This window comes from Anomaloglossus baeobatrachus, chromosome 2 (genome assembly GCF_048569485.1).
Source record: "Anomaloglossus baeobatrachus isolate aAnoBae1 chromosome 2, aAnoBae1.hap1, whole genome shotgun sequence".
In the NCBI taxonomy this organism is placed as follows: Eukaryota; Metazoa; Chordata; class Amphibia; order Anura; family Aromobatidae; genus Anomaloglossus; species Anomaloglossus baeobatrachus.
Window position 1 is genome coordinate 470,046,608 of NC_134354.1, and position 24,406 is coordinate 470,071,013.

At 43.9% G+C, this 24,406-nt stretch overlaps 1 protein-coding gene across 1 annotated transcript in view; it reads right to left on the bottom strand.

Annotated features, from left to right (window-relative positions):
• The window catches only part of LOC142291659 (uncharacterized), a 1,021,181-nt gene that overhangs the window by 287,228 nt on the left and 709,547 nt on the right, over nt 1-24,406 (bottom strand). Inside the window, exon 85 of the mRNA XM_075336344.1 lies at nt 14,003-14,142. Within this exon, the coding sequence (XP_075192459.1) occupies nt 14,003-14,142 (140 nt within the window). The remainder of the gene's footprint in view (nt 1-14,002; nt 14,143-24,406) is intronic.

Below are 24,406 nucleotides of genomic sequence, written 5' to 3' on the forward strand. Positions count from 1 at the left end.
ATCATGCTGTGGGGCTGTTTCTCAGCCAAGGGGCCTGGCCATCTGGTCCGCATCCATGGGAAGATGGATAGCACGGCCTACCTGGAGATTTTGGCCAAGAACCTCCGCTCCTCCATCAAGTATCTTAAGATGGGTCGTCATTTCATCTTCCAACAAGACAACGACCCAAAGCACACAGCCAAGAAAACCAAGGCCTGGTTCAAGAGGGAAAAAATCAAGGTGTTGGAGTGGCCTAGTCAGTCTCCTGACCTTAACCCAATTGAAAACTTGTGGAAGGAGCTCAAGATTAAAGTCCACATGAGACACCCAAAGAACCTAGATAACTTGGAGAAGATCTGCATGGAGGAGTGGGCCAAGATAACTCCAGAGACCTGTGCCGGCCTGATCAGGTCTTATAAAAGACGATTATTAGCTGTAAATGCAAACAAGGGTTATTCCACAAAATATTAAACCTAGGGGTTGAATAATAATTGACCCACACTTTTATGTTGAAAATTTATTAAAATTTAACTGAGCAACATAACTTGTTGGTTTGTAAGATTTATGCATCTGTTAATAAATCCTGCTCTTGTTTGAAGTTTGCAGGCTCTAACTTATTTGCATCTTATCAAACCTGCTAAATCTGCAGGGGGTTGAATACTACTTGTAGGCACTGTATATATATATATATATATATATATATATATATATACATATGCATATATATATATATATATATATATATATATATATATATATATATATAGTATATACATACAGCTCTGTCAAAAAATAAAAGACCACTGCAAACTTTTCAGTTTCTCTGATTTTTCTCTTAATAGGTATATTTTTGAGTAAAATGTAAATTGTTATTTTATTCTATAAACTAGTATTTTCAGAAAATAAATACATTTTTTTTCCCTAGAAATCCGGAGCCATGTTGTCAGTGGTTTATAGAATAAAAGAATAAAATAACAATTTACATTGTACTCAAAAAAAACCTATGAAGAGAAAAATAAGAAAAAATGCTGAAAAATTTGCAGTCGTCTCTTACTTTTTGCCACAGCTGTGTATATATAAATATATATATATATATATATATATATATATATATATATATATATATATATATATACATATATACAGTACTGATTAAAAGTTTGGACACACCTTCTCATTCAAAGAGTTTTCTTTGTTTTCATGACTCTGAAAATTGTAGATTCACATTGGAGGCATCAAAACTATGAATTAACACATGTGGAAAGAAATATTTAACAAAAAAGTGTGAAACAACTGAAAATATGTCTTATATTCTAGGTTCTTCAATGTAGCCCCCTTCTGCTTTGATTACTGCTTTGCACACTCTTGGCATTCTCTTGATGAGCTTCAAGAGGTAGTCACCGGAAATGATCCTCCAATAGTCTTGAAGGAGTTCCCAGAGATGCTTAGCACTTGTTGGCCCTTTTGCCTTCACTCTGCGGTCCAGCTCACCCCAAACCATCTCGATTGGGTTGAGGTCTGGTGACTGTGGAGGCCAGGTCATCTGGCGTAGCACCCCATCACTCTAATTCTTAGTCAAATAGAACTTACACAGCCTAGAGGTATGTTTGGGGTCATTGTCATGTTGAAAAATGAATGATGGTCCAACTAAACGCAAACCGGATGGAATAGCATGCCGCTGCAAGACGCTGTGGTAGCCATGCTGGTTCAGTATGCCTTCAATTTTTAATAAATCCCCAACAGTGTCACCAGCAAAGCACCCCCACACCTCCTTGTCCATGGGAACCAAGCATGTAGAGTCCATCCGTTCACCTTTTCTGTGTCGCACAAAGACACGGTGTTTGGATACAAAGATCTCAAATTTGGACTCATCAGACCAAAGCACAGATTTCCACTGGTCTAATGTCCATTCCTTGTGTTCTTTAGTCCAAACAAGTCTCTTCTGCTTGTTGCCTCTCCTTAGCAGTGTTTTCCTAGCAGCTATTTTACGATGAAGGCCTGCTGCACAAAGTCTCCTCTTAACAGTTGTTCTAGAGATGTGTCTGCTGCTAGAACTCTGTGTGGCATTGACCTGGTTTCTAATCTGAGCTGCTGTCAACCTGCGATTTCTGAGGCTGGTGACTCAGATAATATTATCCTCTGTAGCACAGGTGACCCTTGGTCTCCCTTTTCTGGGGCGGTCTTCATGTGAGCCAGTTTCTTTGTAGCGTTTGATGGTTTTTGTCACTGCAGTTGGGGACACTTTCAAAGTTTTCCCAATTTTTCGGACTGACTGACCATCATTTCTTAAAGTAATTATGGCCACTCGTTTTTCTTTACTTAGAATTTGTATTATGGCAAGAAAAAAGCAGCTAACAGTCTATTCAGTAGGACTATCAGCTGTGTATTCACCAGACATCTGCACAACACAACTGATGGTCCCAATCCTATTTATAAGGCAAGTAATCCTACTTATTAAACCTGACAGGGCACACCTGTGAAGTGAAAACCATTTCCGGTGACTACCTCTTGAAGCTCATCAAGAGAATGCTAAGAGTGTACAAAGCAGTAATCAAAGCAAAAGGTGGCTACTTTGAAGAACCTAAAATATAAGACATATTTTCAGGTGTTTCACAATTTTTTGTTAAGTATTTCATTCCACATGTGTTAATTCATAGTGTTGATGCCTTCAATGTGAATCTACAATTTTCATAGTCATGAAAAGAAAGAAAATTCTTTGAATGAGAAGGTGTGTCCAAACTTTTGGTCTGTACTGTATATATACATACACAATATACAGTTGTATAAAAATAAATAAATAATTAAAAAAAATGACGTAGCGCTCCGCGGTATTTTTGATTCTCAGCGCAGATAAAGCGGACGGCTACGAGCTGCCACCCCCATCTGCCTGGCTTTACATTGGCTGGCACTCAAAATACAAGAAAGCCCATTTTTTTTTTAATTATTTAACCACATAATTTAAAAAAAAATGTGTGGGTTCCTGCCGTATTTTGATAGCCAGTTAGGTAAAGCCAGGCAGCTGGGGGCTGGGATTTTTGGCAGCCGCAGCCGCCCCTTGAAATGGCGCAATGTTTCTTAGTGCCATTTCCAGGTGCCTAATCCAGCTCGTCCAGCGGCCCTGAAGGTGGTGGCACGCTGGGTAATAAAGGAGTTAATACCAGCTTTGTATTCTCAGATGGTACTAATCTCTGCTTCATCACTCTGTACAGACACAGTTTGTACAAAGTGAGAAGCAGAGAGAGCATGATCAGCTGTGCTACATCGCTCTGTACAGAGCGAGAAGCTGGCTGACAGTGAGGACCAGTCTGTAAGCCAATGTCTATACAACATTTACAACTGGTCACATGGCTATGATGGCATGGAAGCTCCTTTAACCCGGGGGCACAGAAATAATCGGACTCAGAAGCGGCTGGGAGACAGAGTCTGCAGGATGCATCACGGGACCTGTAAGTATAATGACAATGTATATTATTAACTATATTCTTTATTTTACAGCCTTCCCCCGACCCATACCATAACTATAAACCCCGAGTTTGGTGATCGGACACAAGATCGTGTTATCTCGATATTTACTAAACGATCAGGCGAGGCTCCTGATGCAGACCATCGGGGAGATCGCCCATCACTATTTGTTTACATTAACCAACTGACAGCACTAACTGTCCGTCTATCTGTAGAGTCATGGCCCAAAGTGTTGGCACCCTTGAAATTGTTCCAGAAAATGAAGTGTTTCTCCCATAAAATTATTGCAGTTACACTTTTTTGTTTACTTCCTTTGGCTGTGTGCGCACATTGTGTCGTGTCACTGCAGAAAATGCTGCAGTGATTTGACAGCTCATGTGTGCTTCAAATCGCTACAGAAACAATGCATAATGGATGCAGTGTTTCTGCAGAAAAAATGCCGATATCATGCGCTCGGGATGCAGCCTCTCCCATAGACAGAGTGGGAGCTGCATCCAAAGCACACGAAAGAAGTGACATGCTGCATTTTTGAACGCAGAGATTTTGTCAAATTTTTGACACTCAAATCGCTGCATTCAAAAAAGCATTGTGCGCACGGATTATGCACAATCTTCATAGATTGTGCAGGGGACGCAAGATGCATGCATTTATGCTACAGTGCTAAACGCAGCATAAATGCATGCAATACGCACACATGTGCAAATAGCCTTTGTGTGTATTGGAACTGCACAAACAAAAAAAAACAGAAAAGAAGATTCAAATTGAACATAATTTCACAAAAAACTCCAAACATGGGCCAGACAAAATTGTTGACTCTCTCTATTTTATTTTTGGTTGCACACCTTTTGGAATAAATAACTGCCATTAATCACTTCCTATAACCATCAACAAGCTTTTATACCTCGGGACCACTCTTCTTTTACAAACTGCTCCAAGTCTCTCATATTTGAAATTGCCTTTTCCCAACAGCAATTTTAAGATCTTTACACAGGTCTTCAATGGGATTTAGATCTGGACGCATTGCTGCCACTTCAGAGCTCCAACGATTTGTTTCCATCCATTTCTGGGTGCTTCATGAAGTATGTTTGTGGTCATTGTTCTGCTGGAGGACCCATGACCTAGGACACAGACCCAGCTTTCTGACACTGGTCACTACATTGTAACCCAAAATGCTTTGGTAATATTAAGATGTCATGATTCCTTGCACACACTGAAAGTACCCAATGCCAGAGGCAGCAAAACAACCTCAGAACATCTTTGAACCTCCACCATATTTGACTGTAGATACTGTGTTGTTTTCTTTCAGGCCTCATTCAATTTTTTGGCAAATAATAGAATGATGTGTTTTACCAAAATGCTGTATCGTTATCTCTTATGCCCACAAGAGGTTTCCCAGAAGGATTTTGGCTTACTCAAGTACATTTTTATAGGCTGAAGCTTTTTTATGTCTTTTTGTCAGCAGTGTATTCCTCCTGGGTCTCTGCCATAGCATTTCTTTTCATTCATATGTCAATGCATAGTTCGTGCTCTTACTGATGCACCCTTAGCCTGCAGGACAGCTTGAATTTCTTTGGAGCTGTATTGGAGCTGCTTATCCACCATCCGGAATATTGTGCGTTGCAAATGTTCATCAATTATTCTCTGCTTTCCAGGGAGATTAGCTATAGTGCCATGGGTTGTAAACTTCTTGATTATGTTGCGCACTGTGGGCAAAGGAACATCAAGATCTCTGGAGATGGAGTTGTAACCTTGAGAATGTTGATATTTTTCAATAATTTTGATTCTTAAGTCCTCAGACAGTTCTTCTCTTCTTTTTGTTCTCCATGTTTAGTTTGACACACACAGACACACAATGCAAAGATTAAGTCAACTTCTTCCCTTTTTATCTGATTTCTGGTGTGATTTTCATACTGCCCACACCTGTTGCTTGCGACAGGTGAATTTGAGCAAGCCTCACATGCTTGAAACAATATTGTTTACACACAATTTTGAAAGATGCCAACAATTGTGTCCGGATTTGGGTGGTTTTGTGTGAAATTATTTTTTTTCCTCCGTTTTTTCTATTTGTTATTCCAATACAGTCAAGGGAAATAAACATGTTGTATATAACAAAACATCTGTAATTGCAATGATTTTCTGGGACAAATAGTTCATTCTCTGGAACAATGTCAAGTGTGCCAATATTTGCAAAATCGGCAATTTATCACATACTTATTTTCCCCCTGTAGGAGACATCATTTCTATAATATGAACTGTGGCTGATGTTATAAATTATATAAGCATCTTATCTTTTTATTGCTAGCGGCATTACCAGGTGGATAGCACATTTAATTTTTGACTGGCGATATATCTTTCTGATATGTATGGTGGCTACAAATACTGAAGAGTGTAACATCACTTTGTGGATATCTTTTTGCTACACGTGCTGTGGTGTAGCATGTAATATTACTTGGTCAATATCTTCTTGCCTTTTAGGACCCATTACCATTAGGTCTTGATAGAGACAGTCCGCATTGAGCTGGGGCGTCACTTGCACAGGTCTAAAGTACCAACCTCCACAGTCAGGCAGGCTCAAGGAGCAGGGCTTACTAGGGCCAGTTATTTTGTATCTATATACCTCACTAGGGGTTGGTATTCACTTAGTTTAATGTGTTTTGTTTCCTGTTTTTTTTTTCTTCTAGTTTTTAATCCCTTACATTTGGCCCTTTTGTGCATTTTAATACATATCAATAAAAAGTGTTTTTAGAGATTATTCTCTGTAATACTATAGTTACACATTACTCCAAATTATTAAATAATTGCTTCACAGGGTGGATATGTGCCCTATCCAGAGATATCCTATGGATTTTATAACATCTCTATGACAGTATCTTAAAGAACAAGAGGTGTAGTAGTGTACATTATCATTGCAACCCAATTTATACATTTCTTATTTGACGATTTTATCTAAATGCATTATTTTCTCTGGGTGTTAAATTATAAATATTAATAATTAGAATTAAGTACAGTATGCTTATCTTAATGATTCCTAGAGCTCTTTTTCCTATTTTTTTGTTTAGATAACAAATGCAAATACTTTTTATTCTTAATAAATAAGCAAAGATCACTGCTGCAATCTTGGTATTCCATGTTCTATAAAAAATAAAATGTTAAGTAAAGATTGTGCTTAAAGGGGTTTTTCATTTTTAGAATAGAGCACCTCATATGTTTCCCAAGATGTGAAGTAACTGGATCAGATAATATTCACCCTCCCAGGGTCCAGTACAGGCTCTCTACCTTTGCTTTTGTCTCAGTGCTATAGCAGCAGCAGTGATGTCAAGTCAACAGATCACATCACCGGTGGAGCCAATCAATAAGCTCAGTTGCCCAGCCAATCTGGACAGCACATGCCGCTAAGCCCACTGGTCAGCTGTACTGGCAAATTCAGCTGTCAATGTAACGTCACTCTACAACCAAGTCAGCGACAAAGTAAAAATGGTGGGAAACTGGCGTTAGGCCGAGGATAGGTGAGAAATATATGTGTCTGTTATTTAACAGTAGAGGAAATATGAGAACTATAGTTTTCTAAAACTGTAAAACCCTTTAATATGCAACGCACAAATGTATTTTTAATATCAAATATATAATCTGTAAAGGAGTTGTCCAGTACTGTTATATTGATAACCTATTTTTTTCGTCCCCGTACACATTAGATAATTGTCAGCAATTGATCTTTTCACTGACACCTATCTCTTCCGACTTTTCAAAAACATAGGAACACTCCGTTGATGTGATCACTCTTCTGTCCTCAGTGAGAGCCACTGCCAGATTCCACTAACAGGGACATATCTCTCAGAGTGCAGAGGTATCGGCCATTGGACATTTAACAGGCCTGATTCTTCTCTACCTAGACATTATCTGTCGAATCACAAGGTGCCATACACATTATACTCTGACAGCTGATAAGACATAAGTATAAAATCAAAGGGGGTCCACTTTCCCCCCTCACCAATCAAGTCTAATTGTTTCATAAGGCATCTGCTGTATACTGTACATGATTTAGCTATGGCTTGATCTAATAACTGATCAGTGCGGGTGCCTAAGGTACTTAAGATTTTATTTGATGGCCAATCTACCTTACTGATTTTATTTGATGGCCAATGCTGAAGATAGGCCAGAAACAAAAAGAAATTTAAAAAAAGATCAATAATTGGTTTACCAACTCTGCTGCTCATGACACTCTTGCTCAAATGAGCCAATACATGGAAAACACTGATTAACAAATGGTCTAGTCTAGAGCTATAATGCACTGTTACTGTACCAATGTCAAATGTCTGTGAAATCATCATCAGCAAAACTCTCATGATTGCAATCAACAGTCTCTCTACTTCCACTTCCTGTACAAGTTGTGATCAATTAGGGCTAAAATTAGCACCATAAGTTGCCAAAACTGATGTGTTTCCATTGGCAATTATGTTCACGTTACATTCTAGCATCTTGTAAGAAATGTTTAAAATCCAACATAACTGCGGAGAACAAGACAGATTTATCAATAATGTGACAAGGACAACTTTTATACAAAAAAAAACGACATTTGTTTGAGCAATGTCTAGCTATGACAGATGTCATATTTTTTTTTGCTTATGATAAATGCCTGTAATACAATATTTATTTTGCAAATGTCGGTATCCATTTATATGCACCACAGCTACAAATGCACCGTTTTCTGTGTTTGTATATCTACATATACAAAAAAATAGGTTGGACTGTAAATGTATTCATGCAAAAAATGGAGGGAGGTTATTGACCCATATCTACGTGATCTTTCGGCTAAAACAAAAACATTATATATATATATATATATATATATATATATATATATACATATATATAGTATATATGTATAGTATATACAGTATATATATATATATATATATATATATATATATATATATATACAGTACAGACAAAAAGTTTGGACACACCTTCTCATCTCTAGAACAACTATTAAGAGGAGACTTTGTGCAGCAGGCCTTCATGGTAAAATATCTGCTAGGAAACCACTGCTAAGGAGAGGCAACAAGCAGAAGAGACTTGTTTGGGCTAAAGAACACAAGGAATGGACATTAGACCAGTGGAAATCTGTGCTTTGGTCTGATGAGTCCAAATTTGAGATCTTTGGATCCAACCACCGTGTCTTTGTAGAAAAGGTGAACGGATGGACTCTACATGCCTGGTTCCCACCGTGAAGCGTGGAGGAGGATGTGTGACGGTGTGGGGGTGCTTTGCTGGTGACACTTTTGGGGATTTATTTAAAATTGAAGGCATACCAAACCAGCATGGCTACCACAGCATCTTGCAGCGGCATGCTATTCCATCCGGTTTGCTTTTAGTGGACCATCATTTATTTTTCAACAGGACAATGACCCCAAACACACCTCCAGGCTGTGTAAGGGCTATTTGACTAAGAAGGAGAGTGATGGGATGCTACGCCAGATGACCTGGCCTCCACAGTCATCAGACCTGAACCCAATCAAGATGGTTTGGGGTGAGCTGGACCGCAGACTGAAGGCAAAAGGGCCAACAAATGCTAAGCATTTCAGGGAACTCCTTCAAGACTGTTGGAAGACCATTTCTGGTGACTACCTCTTGAAGCTCATAAAGAGAATGCTAAGAGATTGCAAAGCAGTAATCAAAGCAAAAGGTGGCCACTTTGAAGAACCTAGACTATAAGACATATTTTCAGTTGTTTCACACTTTATTAAGTATTTCATTCCACATGTTTTCATTCATAGTTTTGATGTCTTCAATGTGAATCTTCAATTTTTAGAGTCATGAAAATAAAATGCTGTGAATGAGGAGGTGTGTCCAAACTTTTGGTCTGTACTATATATATATATATATATATATATATATATATATATATATATATATATATACATATATACACACTGACACAAAGCATAGATGAGTACACCCCCTTTGAAACGTAACATTTTAATCAATAACTCTCTGGATATAAGGACAATTTCCAAAATGTTGTCAGGACTAAAGGGGGCCTTAGACGCCATGACATCACTAATGAGATGTCGTTGGGGTCACTGAATTTGTGATGCACATCCGGCCTCATTAGCGACGTCGTTGCTTCGGCTTTTAGGGTGAGTATAAGACTAGGGGCAGGAGACTTATATTTAAAGCACCACTCCAGCTTTTTTATTTCCCTGCTATAGGTGCTTTAAAAAAATGAATTTAGAATGATGTATGATGTCTACAGTGAAACCTCATGGTGGAATTCTGAGTTTATATTGGGCTGTATGAATGCTGCTGGTGTAGAAGAGCTACATTTCATTGATGGTGTCTTGAATTCACAGATGTACTGCTCTGTACTGAAAGAGGAGATGCTACCATCAATATGTGCCATGGTAGACCTGCATTTTTTCTAAATGCATGGTTCCTACAGTGGTGGTTGTGCCCTCATGTAGGGTTGCATGAGTGCTCCAGATGTCAGGTAGTTATATTTTATTGATAGTATCATTAATTTACAGATGTACTAGATGCTACCATCACTCCATGCCCTTGGTAGACGTGCATGTTTCCAACATGACAATGATCGAAAACACACACAGTTACATTTCTGAAGAAGAACAGGGTGTAAATTATTCAGTTTACTGATTTGAACCCAACTGTAAAACCTATGGGAAATTCTGAAGAGACATGTTGAGCACCAATTTCCATCCAGCATCCAGGCTTTAAAAGAGGGTGTTGTTGAAAAATAGAAAAAGATAGGTGTTGTAATTTGTTGATTGCACACCTAGATGACTTGGTGCTGTCTTTAAAAATGATGGAGGTTGTACAAAATAGTAGATGTAAAAGTTTTTTTTATGTGAGGTGTATACATTTTTGCATCAACTAATTTGAGTAAAACTGATGATTACGTAATGAAAGTTATATTTTTAACCTTTCATTTCATGGGTTACAAAAATGATCCATAAACTTAGTGTTGTCAAAATTTTGGAAACTGTTCTTGTATTCAGTGAAATATTGATTAAAATGTTACTTTTCAAAGGGTGTGTGTTAAATAATGTGGAGCATTATATGCACACACACACACACACACACACACACACAGATATATATATATATATATATATATATATATATACTAGAAGGTGGCCCGATTCTACGCATCGGGTATTCTAGAATTTACGTATTGTGTAGTTAATGTATGATTTGTGTTATTTATATATATATATATATATATATATATATATATATATATATAGATGTTGTTGTGTGTAGTTGCCAGTATTTGTGTGGGGCGCTGTAAATGTCCTGGGTGTTGTCTGGGTGTGGGGGGTGTGAGAGCGGTGTTGTATGTGTGTTGCGTTGTTTGAGGAGCGCTGTGTGTCTGCAGCGTTCTGTGTGTGGTGCTGTGTGTGTTGCGCGGTTTGTGTGGGTGTGGAGTGCGTATGTGTGTTTTGGGGGTAGGTATGTTTTGTGCAGTGTGTGTTGCGCGCTATGTGCGTATATTTATGTATGCCGCGGTATTTGTGTGTTGGGTGTTGTGTGTGTGTGCGGCGTTGTCTGTGTGTGTGGGTGTCTGTGTAGAGCGGTGTTTGTGGTTCCCAGTGTGTGGTGTGTTGTGCGGTGCGTGTGTGGCGGTGTGTGTGTGTGTTTTGGGAGGAGGTGTGCACCCCCATCGTGCTCCATCCCCCATGCTGCGCACCCCCCATCGTACACCTTCCCCCATGCTGCGCACCCCACATCAGCCTACCTCTCCCAGCCTCCCTCCTCCCAGCCTCCCTCAGCATCAGCCTCCCTCTCCCAGCCTCCCCAAGCATCAGCCTCCACCAGCATCAGCCTCTCTCCTTCCAGCCTCCCCCAGCATCAGCCTCCACCAGCATCAGCCTCTCTCCTTCCAGCCTCCTCCAGCCTCCGTCTCCCAGCCTTCCCCAGGATCAGCCTCTCTCCTCCCAGCCTCCATCCTCCCAGCCTTCCCCAGCATCAGCTTTCCCCTCCCAGCCTCCCTCAGCATCAGCCTTCCCCAGCATCAGCCTCTCTCCTCCCAGCCTCAGTCTCTCTCCTTCCAGCCTCCCCCAGCATCAGCCTCTCTCCTTCCAGCCTCCCTCAGCATCAGCCTCCCCTTCCCAGCCTTCCCCAGGATCAGCCTCTCTCCTCCCAGCCTCCTTCCTCCCAGCCTCCCCCTCCCAGCCTCCCTCAGCATCAGCCTTCCGCTCCCAGCCTCCCCCAGCATCAGCCTCCTCCAGCATCAGCCTCCGTCTCCCAGCCTTCCCCAGGATCAGCCTCTCTCCTCCCAGCCTCCATCCTCCCAGCCTTCCCCAGAATCAGCTTTCCCCTCCCAGCCTCCCTCAGCATCAGCCTTCCCGAGCATCAGCCTCTCTCCTCCCAGCCTCAGCCTCTCTCCTTCCAGCCTCCCCCAGCATCAGCCTCTCTCCTTCCAGCCTCCCTCAGCATCAGCCTCCCCTTCCCAGCCTTCCCCAGGATCAGCCTCTCTCCTCCCAGCCTCCTTCCTCCCAGCCTCCCCCTCCCAGCCTCCCTCAGCATCAGCCCTCCGCTCCCAGTCTCCCCCAGCATCAGCCTCCCCAAGCATCAGCCTCCACCAGCATCAGCCTCTCTCCTTCCAGCCTCCCTCAGCATCAGCCTCCCGTTCCTAGCCTTCCCCAGGATCAGCCTCTCTCCTCCCAGCCTCCTTCCTCCCAGCCTCCCCCTCCCAGCCTCCCTCAGCATCAGCCTTCCCCTCCCAGTCTCCCCCAGCATCAGCCTCCCGAAGCATCAGCCTCCACCAGCATCAGCCTCTCTCCTTCCAGCCTCCCCCAGCATCAGACTCCCCAAGCATCAGCCTCCATCAGCATCAGCCTCCCTCGTCCCAGCCTCCCCCTCCCAGCCTCCCCCAGCATCAGCCTCTCTCCTCCCAGCATCAGCCTCTCTCATCCCAGCATCAGCCTCTCTCCTCCCAGCATCAGCCTCTCTCCTCCCAGCATCAGCCTCTCCTCTCTGTCCCCAGCATCAGCCTCTCTCCTCCCAGCCTTCCCCAGCATCAGCCTCTCTCCTCCCAGCCTCCCCCAGCATCAGCCTCCCCCAGCATCAGCCTCTCTTCTTCCAGCCTCCCCCAGCATCAGCCTCTCTCCTTCCAGCCTCCCCCAGCATCAGCCTCCCTCTCCCAGCCTTCCCCAGGATCAGCTTCTCTCCTCCCAGCCTCCGTCCTCCCAGCCTTCCCCAGCATCAGCTTTCCCCTCCCAGCCTCCCTCAGCATCAGCCTTCCCCAGCATCAGCCTCTCTCCTCCCAGCCTCAGCCTCTCTCCTTTCAGCCTCCCCCAGCATCAGCCTCTCTCCTTCCAGCCTCCCTCAGCATCAGCCTCCCCTTCCCAGCCTTCCCCAGGATCAGCCTCTCTCCTGCCAGCCTCCTTCCTCCCAGCCTCCCCCTCCCAGCCTCCTTCAGCATCAGCCTTCCCCTCCTAGTCTCCCTCAGCATCAGCCTCCCCCTCCCAGCCTTCCCCATGATCAGCCTCTCTGCTCCCAGCCTCCTCCAGCACGCCGTGCTCCTCTGCCGACACTCACACACCCGATCGCATCCACTCACACACACCCGATCGCATCCACTCACACACACCCGATCGCATCCACTCACACACACCCGATCGCATACACTCACACACACAGACACTGACGATATCGCACATACGCGCTCACACTCACAACATCCGGAGATACCACATGCCTCTGGCCATGTGATCCTCCGTCAGGTCCTGGAAGGTCACAACAGCACAGTATCGAGGCCGAGAAGCAAGCGATATCGCCCGATGCTGTGAGTGTGTGGATGCGATGTGAGGTGTGTGTGAGGTGTGTGTGAGGTGTGTGTGAGAGTGAGTGTGATCTGATGTGTGTGTATGTTTGCGTGTGTGCTGTTATGTGTGTGCATGTGGATCTTCCGCCGCAGCAGGACCTTGATGCGCTTGTAACCATGCGAGCATGGTTACCAACGTATCCACACCACTCCCGTGCGAGCGGGGGCCGGGGGGGGGGGGGGGAGAGTACAGTACTCACCTCCGTGACAGCCGTGTCAGTTCGGGGAATGCGCGGGGGGGGTACAGTACTCACCTCCGTGAGACAGCCGTGTCAGTTCGGGGAATGCGCGGGGGGAGGGAGGGGGCGGGGCCAGAGCTAGCGTGCATTGCGTGAGGGGGGCGGGGCGTGGCGTGGCCGAATTGCCAATGCCTGCAGGGTGCCGGGGCGAGAGGCCAATCTGTGGGGGGGGCGGAGCCTGGGCGAGCGGCTGGCCAATCCGTGTGGGGGCGCAGCCTGGGTGAGCGGCCAATCCGTGTGGGGGGCGAAGGCCATGGCGAGCCCAGCGGCCAATCAGCTTTGTGTCACCGTAAGGACACAATTTTGGAGCATGACAGACAGACAGATAGACAGACAGATAGACAGACAGACAGACAGACAGACAGAGAGAATAAGGCAATTATATATATATATATATATATATATATTTACGCACACATAAATTTTATCAGGAATTCTTCATTATCATCATATATTTCAAAAACTTTGCTTACTCTACCTGCTGAGTTAAATTTTTCAAGTGCACCGAAATAGCAGATAATGCTTTTAATTCCTCCCATGTTTCAGAAGAAAGCCACACTGGTTGATCTGTGTTGATGGCAAAGTCCTCCCATATTGTCTTATTGAATGCTTCTCTGCCTGCAGTTTTAATTAAATGACAAATAACATTTATTTAATACAGAAAAAGCAATCACGTCAAAATACTAAAGTAAAATATTAAAGTGGTATGCAGGCAAGATAAAGCATTATTCTAATGGCCATGGCCTTATGTTCCACAGTGATGTTTCCCACTTTCACAGTACCTGCAATTCAATGTGATGCCAGAGCTGCTCCTTCGTGCTACCCCCTCCTTCTGGGACTTACATCACACATCAGGGGACATGGCCTGCTCTATGCTATCAGTAACAGCAAGACCCCTTAATATCTTCTTCTATTCAGTTGGAGATAAGAAGGCCTGGTATCTGATCTAAAATTAAAGGGAAGCAGATACTATAAGCGGGCTGGTAGCTGCTAGCAGAGGACAGGCCATACCGCCATCACACCAACTGCCTCAGACTGTATAGAAGCAGATATTATAAGGGGACTGGCAGCTACTAGCAGCAGAGAGTAGGCAAAGCCTGAAGTGTGTAATATAAAGTACCAGAAAGAAGGGGGTGAGCCAAGGAGCAGCTCCGGCATTACACAAAATTGCAGGTACTATGAGGGTGAGGAACAGCACTATGGCTGTTATCTTTATATTTTATGAGGACATGGCCATTAGAATCATTTTCTTTATTTCTCTGAATTACCCCTTTAAAGTGTAAAATTATTTGTAAGACAAGCAAACATAACTTGATAGATTTACTACAACACTAATTATTGTAAACTTCCTTTTTCCATCATTTGTTATCATTTGTTGCTATCCTGTTTTAGTTAAAATGTTGTATAAAAGAAGCAATAACCATTATTTTTTTATACATTCTGTCCTGTTCAACAAATGTTTCAATAGTAATCAATGAAAATGGCTTGGTGTATGGCCAGGTTCAAATGAGCATATGAAAAACCATTCGAATTCCATCCAGAAAAAGACCATTTTCATCCATATTGTCATCTGTTCACCATCATCTTGTGTCTCATTTTTACAACCGTTTGACGACCGTGTAACGTCTGTGTGGCAACCATTTTAATATGTCAACATTTTAAAATGCACATGATCAAATACAGTTTTCTAGGTTAATAATGTCAATGTATCCGTAAAAATCGGATGAAAAAAAATTGGATACTACACAAATAATCCGATTTTATTTTTTGGCTCACCCCTAGACTCGTTTAGACGATTCTCATCCAATACTAGGAAGAGAATAGTAGAAGTTGCCTTTTTCACGCAGAAATAGTCAAGAAACTGTCATCAAAATAACTAAATTATATAGGTCAGTGTGATGTCTGATTTCTTCTCGGACAGCACAGGTCTGTAGAATACACTTGTCTGAACGAGCCCAGTTAAATGTATTCTCAGTTTTGATCTGACACATGGCCTTTCCTCTACTTCATTAAAGTGCTAACATTTTTGTTTCACATCTTAACTAATACCCCAATGGATGTGTATGTTAGGCAATTATATCATTATCAAGGAATATTTCAAGCTTTATATAAATAAAGTTTCATTAAAATTTCATACAGTTAAACACCATCTTTTAAAAGGAACCTGTCAGCAAGATCAACCCCCCTAAGCCATCTATAAGGGCATGCAAGTCATATAACATTTGATAAAATGATACCTTAATATTTGAATTCTGATGTCTTATTCCAGAAAAATCTAAGTTTTTCTAAGTATGTAAATGAACTGTGAACATCTATGAGCTGGACATAGATCTTCCCAAGAATCTGCCTCCGGAGCATATTTTAAATTAAAGTGGGTATTACCAGTGCAATACAAGTAGCTCAGGAGAGCAGATTGTCAGTCATTACATGTCTCACATTGTTAACACCCCTTTCATTTAAAATAAGAGATGGAATGCGTTGCCTTTATACATTGCAAGGAATCTATTTTTTTTTTTTTTCAATAAAACTTTGAATTTCATGGAGCTTGAAATTTGCTTCTTTTATCTTGGATTATACGTTTGGTCATAATGGTTTTCCCTGCTCCTGCATCATCTGATGACAAACGTTGAGCTGGTTTCATCTGCTTTTTTTTCTATTGGACTAAATCAGTGTGCAGCCATCCTAGAATTCAGAGGACACGCAGTAGGATGGGCGGTGTAAAGAGCATCTGCTTGACACATACGTCAGGTCAGGGCACTGTCCTGTCAAGCATCAGGAACTTGCATTCCACTATGCAGTCAACCTGGCAGGATCCTGAGCAGAGTGGACTAAAGGAAAAGACAAAAACCTTTCTTAAACTGACGAAAGGCCCTGTTACACACAGAAATAAATCTGCGGAGATCTGTGGTTGCAGTGATATTGTTTACAATCAGTGCCAGGTTTGTGGCTGTGTACAAATGGAACAATATGTCCATAATTTCACTGCAACCACAGATCTGCCAATGATTTATCTCCGCGTGTAAAGTGGCCTTATGGCTACGTTCGCACACTGCATCTTTTTGACGCTGCGTTTTTGTGCGTTTTTGGCCGCTAAAAACGCACAAAAACGCACCTGCGTCGAAAAAACGCATGCGTTTTTGACGCGATTTGGTGCGTTTTTGGCTGCGTTTTGCTGCGTTTTTGATCTCTGCGTTTTGCTGCGTTTTTCAAATGCATTGCATGGGGGGAAAACGCAGAAAAACGCAGGAAAGAACTGACATGTCCATTTTTTTTTTTAACTCAAAAACGCAGGTAAAAAAAACAGATGTGTGCGGACAGCAAAAATGAAAACTCATAGACTTTCCTGGGGAAGCAAAGTCCTGCAGTTTTGAGGCCAAAAACGCACCCGAAAAACGCGCAAAAACGCAGCGAAAAACGCACTGTGCGCACATAGCCTAAGAATGAACATCCATCTCAGTCAGCCTGACAGTTTTAGTGTAGTGCAGGCAATATCTTGGTCTCGCAGATGCTGTTTACACAGCCTATTGTAGGATGGGCAGAGTGCACTAGATAAAACATACTTTTTTGCCAAATAAAGGTATTAAGAAAAATGTTTGTGTGCATCATGGCGGCTCAGTGGTTAACACTTTGTTTCTTTACATCACTGGGATAATCGGTTCAAATCCCACCAAGGACAACATCGGCTAGGAGTTTATATGTTCTCCCCATGTTTGTGAGGGTTTCCTTTGGGAACTCCAGTTTTTTGACATTCTAAAGGCATACTGATAGGGAATTAAATTGTGAGCACCAATGAGGACAGTGATGATAATTTCTGTAAAGAGCAACTGAATATTTTGGTGCTATATAAGCAAAGCATAATAACAACGTACTTGTATTTATTTTAGTACATTTTTCAGAGAAGCCCTTTAATTTCTTAAAGGGTTTGTCCAGTAGCTAATTATTAGCCACAGAAAATGTTAAAAATAGAACTAGACAGTGGTACAAAAAAGGTGAAGAATTGGTAGATAAGTGTACTGTGTTTTTTATGTTTAGACCATGCTGTATCTTTTTTAAAGCACCACTCCAAAGTTGTTCTTGTTTTAACAGCTGGAGCGGTGCTTCTAATCTACGTCCCCTGCCTCGGTCTTATACCCACCCTCTGGTGTTGTCAACTTTTATCAGTGCCACTCTAGTCCCACAGCGCCATCTTGGAATTGCAACTTCTGACTGGCCGGAAGTCAGAAGTTACATCATAAACACTGAATGCAAGTTTATGAGAGCAAAACAAGGCCAGAAGACGGCTCTCATAGACTTGCATTGAGTGTTTAACGTGTAACTTCTGACTTCTGGCCAGTCAGAAGTTGCGAAGAGTCAGAAGAGTGACCATGAAATACTGGAGCAGCTGTCAGTTCACAAACTGCCTGAGACCAATGCAGATAAAAGGTGGAATTGCCAGTAGGTGAGTATAAGACCAGGGGCAGGGACCTTAGATTAGAAGAATCACTTTAGTGCTGAAAAAAGAAAATGCTGGAGTTATGCATGTATACAGTAAAAATAACAATAAAACAGGATACAGTAAAGGAAATTTACATGGAAAGAAAACTTTAGATTAAATTAATCAGCACAGAATTTTGAACTTGCTTAGGTGAATATTCATCATACTTACAAGTAGAACAATATAGCCAAACACGTGTGTAAAAAGTATAAAATGTGTGAAGCAAATGCTACATAGATCTTAAATATGTGACAAACTCTGTATATTCCCGGGGACTCAGAAGAAAGTGCTGTTACAAGATTTAATCAGTGTGTGTGGATGTGACAGCACATTATAACTGCTGATCACCAGTACTTGGAACTGCAAAATATACTGCATTTACTATATTATTCATTATCAAACACAGAAGTGAATGGCGTTAGTTGAAAGATGCTGCCTGGAAAAGTGGATTTTTCTGTCTTCATTTGTGATTTAATATCCAAGTAAAACTATCATACCACCTGTTCAAAGAATACAAATGAAACACACTTAACATTTCAGTGCTTTTTGCTGTGATATGGATCAATCAAAACTCTTGAGAAGGAGTGTGCAAAGAATAATTCCATTTATTCAATTAATTGCATTCCTGTCCTATAACCAACATTGCATTTAGGTATAGGGGATTTTTATTTTATATACTATTAAATTTCAGACTAAAATTCCATGTATGTATATTATCAGTAATTTGTATGCTCATTTCCATAATTCATGCCAATCCACGGAATACTATAAATACATACTTCCTATCTACCAATATCATGCAGAGGGATGATGAGCTATCAGTGTAAAATATCTGTTCTTACCAGTATAATACAAGCACTCGTGGACACAGGCAAAAAAGGCCCTTGTGCAACAATATATGGGCCCTTTAAAGTCCAATAACTCAAAAAAATGCAAAATTCCACCTTCTTGTTAGGTAGAAATGGGCCCCCTTATATTTTGGGCCGCTGTGCGACTGCTCAGGCTACACCAATGATAAGTTCACCCCTGAATACAAGTCATATTATGGTGGCTCAGTGGTTAGCACTGTAACCTTGCAGCACTGGGGTCCTGAGTTCAAAGGCCACCAAGGACACCATCTGCAAGGAGTTTGTATGTTCTCCCTGGGTTTCCTCCCACACTCCAAAAACATACTCATAGGGAACCTGGATTGTGAGCCCCGATGGGGACAGTGTTGTCATTGTATGTAAAGCGCTGTGGAATTAACAGCGCTATATAAATTAATAAATATTATTATTATCATATTAGAGGTGATGAAAAGAGATGAGTGGATATTTTGAAATTCGATTTCATCTACGTCGACAAAATTTTCACCCAAAATTTGATACGCAAAGAATAAATTAATTTGCATAATAGAGAGAATCATTCTGCTCTTAAGAGCTTATACTCTATAGGGGAGCGGGAGAGAGTCCCGCTGATCATAACAGCTTACACTATACAGGTGAGAGAGAGGATACCACTGACAATAGAAACTTCCACTCTACAGGAGAAAGATAACCATGCTGACCAGAAGAGCTTACAATTTACAGCAGAAAGAGAGAGAGAGGACCCCGCTGACCATAGTAGCTTATACTCTTCAGGAGAGAGAGAACCCCGCTGATGATAGGATCTTACACTGTATAGGTGTGAGAGCACTCCACTGACAATAAGAGTTTATGCTTTACAGGAGAGAAGACCCCGCTGACCATAAAAGCTTACACACTACAGAAGAGAGAGGACTTCACTGACAATAAAAGCTTACACTCTTCAGGGGAGAGAGGAGCCCACAGACAATAAAAGCTTCAGCTTTACAGGAGAGAGAGAGGACCCCGCTAACCAACAGATAAGAGAGGGAACCCCGCTGATCATAATGTGGCGCCCCTGGGATTCAGGCGCCACAGGATATTACACCACTTTTCAGGGGTAATATCTATCACAGGTTAGGAGGGGGTTAACCTGCCGGTGCCTTCAAAAACACACACGTACAACAGCAAGGTGCCTTCCCACAGGGGGTTGGACTATGGCAGACAGGATAGTTAGCCATCACGAAGCATGGAACTTTCCCAGTCACTAGGACAACCACTGGGGGCGGGCACCACATGGGGTAGAAGTAGGCACAACCATCACACTAGAGCAGACCTTCCCGGGCACAGCTTGGGATAACATCTCGCACAGACAACTGGAGTGGAGTGTTTCTCTCTCTTCGTGGGACCCGTGGCTTGGAGCTTGAGGTTCGACCCAGGTTTCGGATAGCAACCGAGGGACACTTCACTAGAAAGACTTTCACAGGCACCGGCGGTGACCACCGACTATCCAGGATCAGCTGGGGTCCATCGTGGCAGAGATCGGTACTCTGGGGCAGCGCCTGAACTACTTGTGAGTAAAAGACCTGGAACTGCAGCCCCTGCCTCTGCCTCTCATTTGCCAGTGCCGTCGCCCAGCGCTGCAGCACCAACAGGGACTCTCACCACCCTCGTCCATCCTCCATCATCCTCCCTGGGGTAATCCCGCTCCGCCTGTGGGGAGCGACACCATCCCAGCTACTATCAGCCCCGGAGAGCAGCACCCGCAGCGGCGGTCCATCCATGGCCGCGCACAACAGGTGGCGTTATGATCATAAAAGACTTTCCTAAACTGGCACTACCACACCCATCCTCCATCCTGCCTCCCGTCCACCGCCTCCCCTCCCCTCTGTACCTTTTGGGGTCACGAAACAGGGCCAGGCCAGCCAGTGATGATGCAGAGGATCTGCATCCCCAGCCCTGCGATGTATTGGATGAAAACCCCTCCACCCTGGGGTGTTACATTTGGCGTCACGAACAGGATATTCGTGCCCGCAACCATTGGGTACTGTGCACCTACTGAACTTTCTGTTTATGGACTGTGTGTGGTGTATTTACAAAATCTGCAGATGCCATAAACTGTAAAGCGCGAGAACAGAGGGGGCTTGCCGTCGTGGGAGGAGCTTACAAAAAAGGGCAAAAACAGGAGGCCCGATGCAGAACCAGTCAGAGAGCAAAGATCACAAATAATATGTCCACTGAGGAGGAAGCAGAGGCTGTTCCTGCTGCAGTAGCCACCGCCACCGTTTACCATGCCCTACCTTCCAGGAGCGACCTGGCTGCTGCCACAGTACACTGGGGAAGCCTACACCTTGTCTGACTTCAAGGAGCGACTATATGGCATATTCAACATCTACCCCCTAACAGAGAGACAGAAAGCCAACATCCTCATTGCTCAGTTAACCGGAGCAGCCCAGAGAGAGGTCAGGTCCTGGTCGGAGACTGACAAGAGGGTGGTGAAGGACATTTTGACTAAAGCGGGCTTTACACGCTTCGATTTCGCTACAGCGATCTCGTTGGGGTCACGGAATTTGTGACGCACATCCGGCCGCTGTAGCGATATCATTGTGTGTGACTCCTAGGAGCGATTTTGGATCATTGCAAAAGCGTCCAAAATCGCTCCTCGTTGACATGGGGGTCCACTCGCAATTATCGCTGCTGTCGCTGGGGCGATGTTGTTCCTCCTCCCTGCGGCCGCACACATCGCTACGTGTGACGCCGCAGGAACGAGGAACATCTCCTTGCCTGCCGCCGGCCACAATGCGGAAGGAAGGAGATAGGCGGGATGTTTATTCCGCTCATCTCCGCCCCTCCGCTTTCATTGGGCGGCCGCTTAGTGACGTCGCTGTGACGCCGAATGGACCGCCCCCTTAAAGAGGAGGCGGTACATCGGTCACAGTGACGTTGCTAGGCAGGTAAGTACGTGTGACGGGGTGCACGATTTTGTGCGTGACGGGCAGCGATATGCCCCTCTCGCACAAACAATGGGGGCGGGTCTCATGCTAGCGATATCGGGACCAATATCGTAGCCTGTAAAGCCACCCTAAGTTGAAGGTAATCTTTGATACCCGTACACCGCCTGAGATAAAAATGCGGTTTTATGGATGTAAGCAAAAGGCTCAGAAGAGCATACAGCACTATGCTTTAAATCTGCAGGAGGCAATGAGAGCAGTCAAACAGGTGGTACCAGCGGAGGTGGGGGATGAAAGTCACCTACTGACTGACCAGTTTCTGGAGGGGCTGTTGTCTGATGCTCACCGGACCCAGCTGCGCATCATAGCCATGCAACACCCAGACCTCAGGTTTGCCGAATTCAAAGACCGGGCCATCCGAGTGCTGCGTTAACCATCTCGGCCCAACCCTGTGTCCACTACCAAGCTAAAGGTGGATGCTAAAAAAAAGGCTGTGGAAAAGGATCCTCCCAATGATTGGCGGCTTCAGATTCAGGAACTGATCAAGTGTATGTCTGCCTTAACCCATGCAGTGCCGCTCAAGCAGGTGAAACAACAACCGGTATCCATAGAACTGGCTTCCAGTGCTGTTGATCGTCTCTGGCGAAGACGCGGCAAGGACCCATTGTCCGAAGTTCCTTATTGGTATACTGCTGATGAGCAGCTCATCTGTTGCCGTTGTGGTAAAGCGGGACATTTTGCAAGGGGCTGTCCCCTGAGTGCTCAGAACCAAGGGGCCGGGACCGGTTCCTTGGTACAGCCATCTCCACCAGAAGCAGCAGCAAAGAAAGAGTGATAGTAAATGTTTTCTTGCATAAGAAAAAGTTAAAGTTAATGTTGATTTACAATGCTGCACTTTGAAAACTTGATATGACCTGTTGGTCTGTCTGAAAAAGTTGAAATGTTTGAAATGTTTTATTTGCTGTGTCTCCCAAAAAGGGAAGCAATGTTGTTTGGTTTAATGCATAACAAAATTCGATGATTCCTGTAAAATGTTGCAGCCCTGGGGGGCTGCCATTTGCCACAGGGGAATGTGGCACCCCTCGGCTTAAGGCGCCACAAGGTATTACACCACTTTATAAGGGGTAATATCTATCCCGGGTTAAGGTGCCTTTCCACAGGGGGATGGTCTAGGGCAGACAAAATAGTTAGCCATCACGAAGCATGGGACTTTCCCAGTCACTAGGACAAGCACTGGGAGCGGGTACCACATGGGGTAGAAGTAGGCGCAACCATTACACTAGAGCAGACCTTCCCGGGCACAGCTTGGAATGACATCTAGCACAGACAACTGGAGTGGAGTGTTTCTCTTTCTTCGTGGGACCCGTGGCTTGGAGCTGGAGGCTCAACCTGGGTTACAGATAGCAACCGAGGGACACTTCACTAGAAAGACTTTTACGGGCACCGGCGGTGACCACCGACTATCTGGGATCAGCTTGAGCCCATTGTGGCAGAGATCGGTACTCTGGGCAGCGCTTGAACTACTTGTGAGTAAAAGACCTGGAACCGCAGCCCCTGCCTCTGCCTTTCATTTGCCGATGCTGTCGCCCAGCACTGCAGCACCAACGGGGACTACCACCACCCTCGTCCTCCATCATCCTCCCCAAGGTAATCCCGCTCTGCCTGTGGGGAGCGACACCATCTCGGCTACCATCAGCCCCAGAGAGCAGCACCCGCAGCAGCGGCACATACCTGACCGCGTACCACAGGTTGCGTCACGATCATAATAGACTTTCCTAAACCGTCACTACCACCCCATCCTCCATCCTGCCTCCCGTCCACCGCATCCCCCCCCTTCTGTACATCTTGGGGTCACAAAACTGGGCCAGGCCAGCCTGTGACGACGCAGAGGATCTGCACCCTCGGCCCAGCGACGTGTCGGGTGAAAACCCCTCGACCCCCGGGTGTTACAATAACAGCTTACAGTGTTCAAGAGAGAGAGAAACCCGCTGATCATAAGAGCTTACACTTTACAGGAGAGCGAGAGGACCTGCTGAAAATAAGAGCTTATACTCTTCAGGAGAGAGAAAACCTTGCTAGTCATAAGTGCTTGCACTGTACAGATGAGAGAGGGTCCCGCTGACCATAATAGCTTATATTGTACAGGTGAGAGAGAGGAACTCACTGACAATAAGGGCTTACACTTTACAGGAGATAGAGAGGACCCCAGTGACCATAAGAGGTTACACTTTACAGGAGAGAGAGGACCCCATTGACCATAAGAGCTTACACTGTACCAGTGAGAGAGACCTCTGCTGATCATAACAGCTTGACTGTAGAGGTGAAAAAGGATTCTGATGACCATAAGGGTTTACTCTTTACAGACAAGAGATAATGTTGCTGACCATAACAGCTTACATTGTACAGGTGGATGACAGGAAACCAATGACAATAAGGGCTTACGCTTTACAGGAGACACAGAGGACTCCACTGACCATACACTCAGGAGCTAGAGGTGGGGAGACAAAAAGCGCAATAGGGTCTTACCCAATATAACGTGAAATGATAAGAAGGGAATAGGTACACTCACCTGATAGGGTTGTGCCAGTCACAACTCCTTGAATCGCATGTGAGTGTCAGCGTGGTTTAAGCAGCGG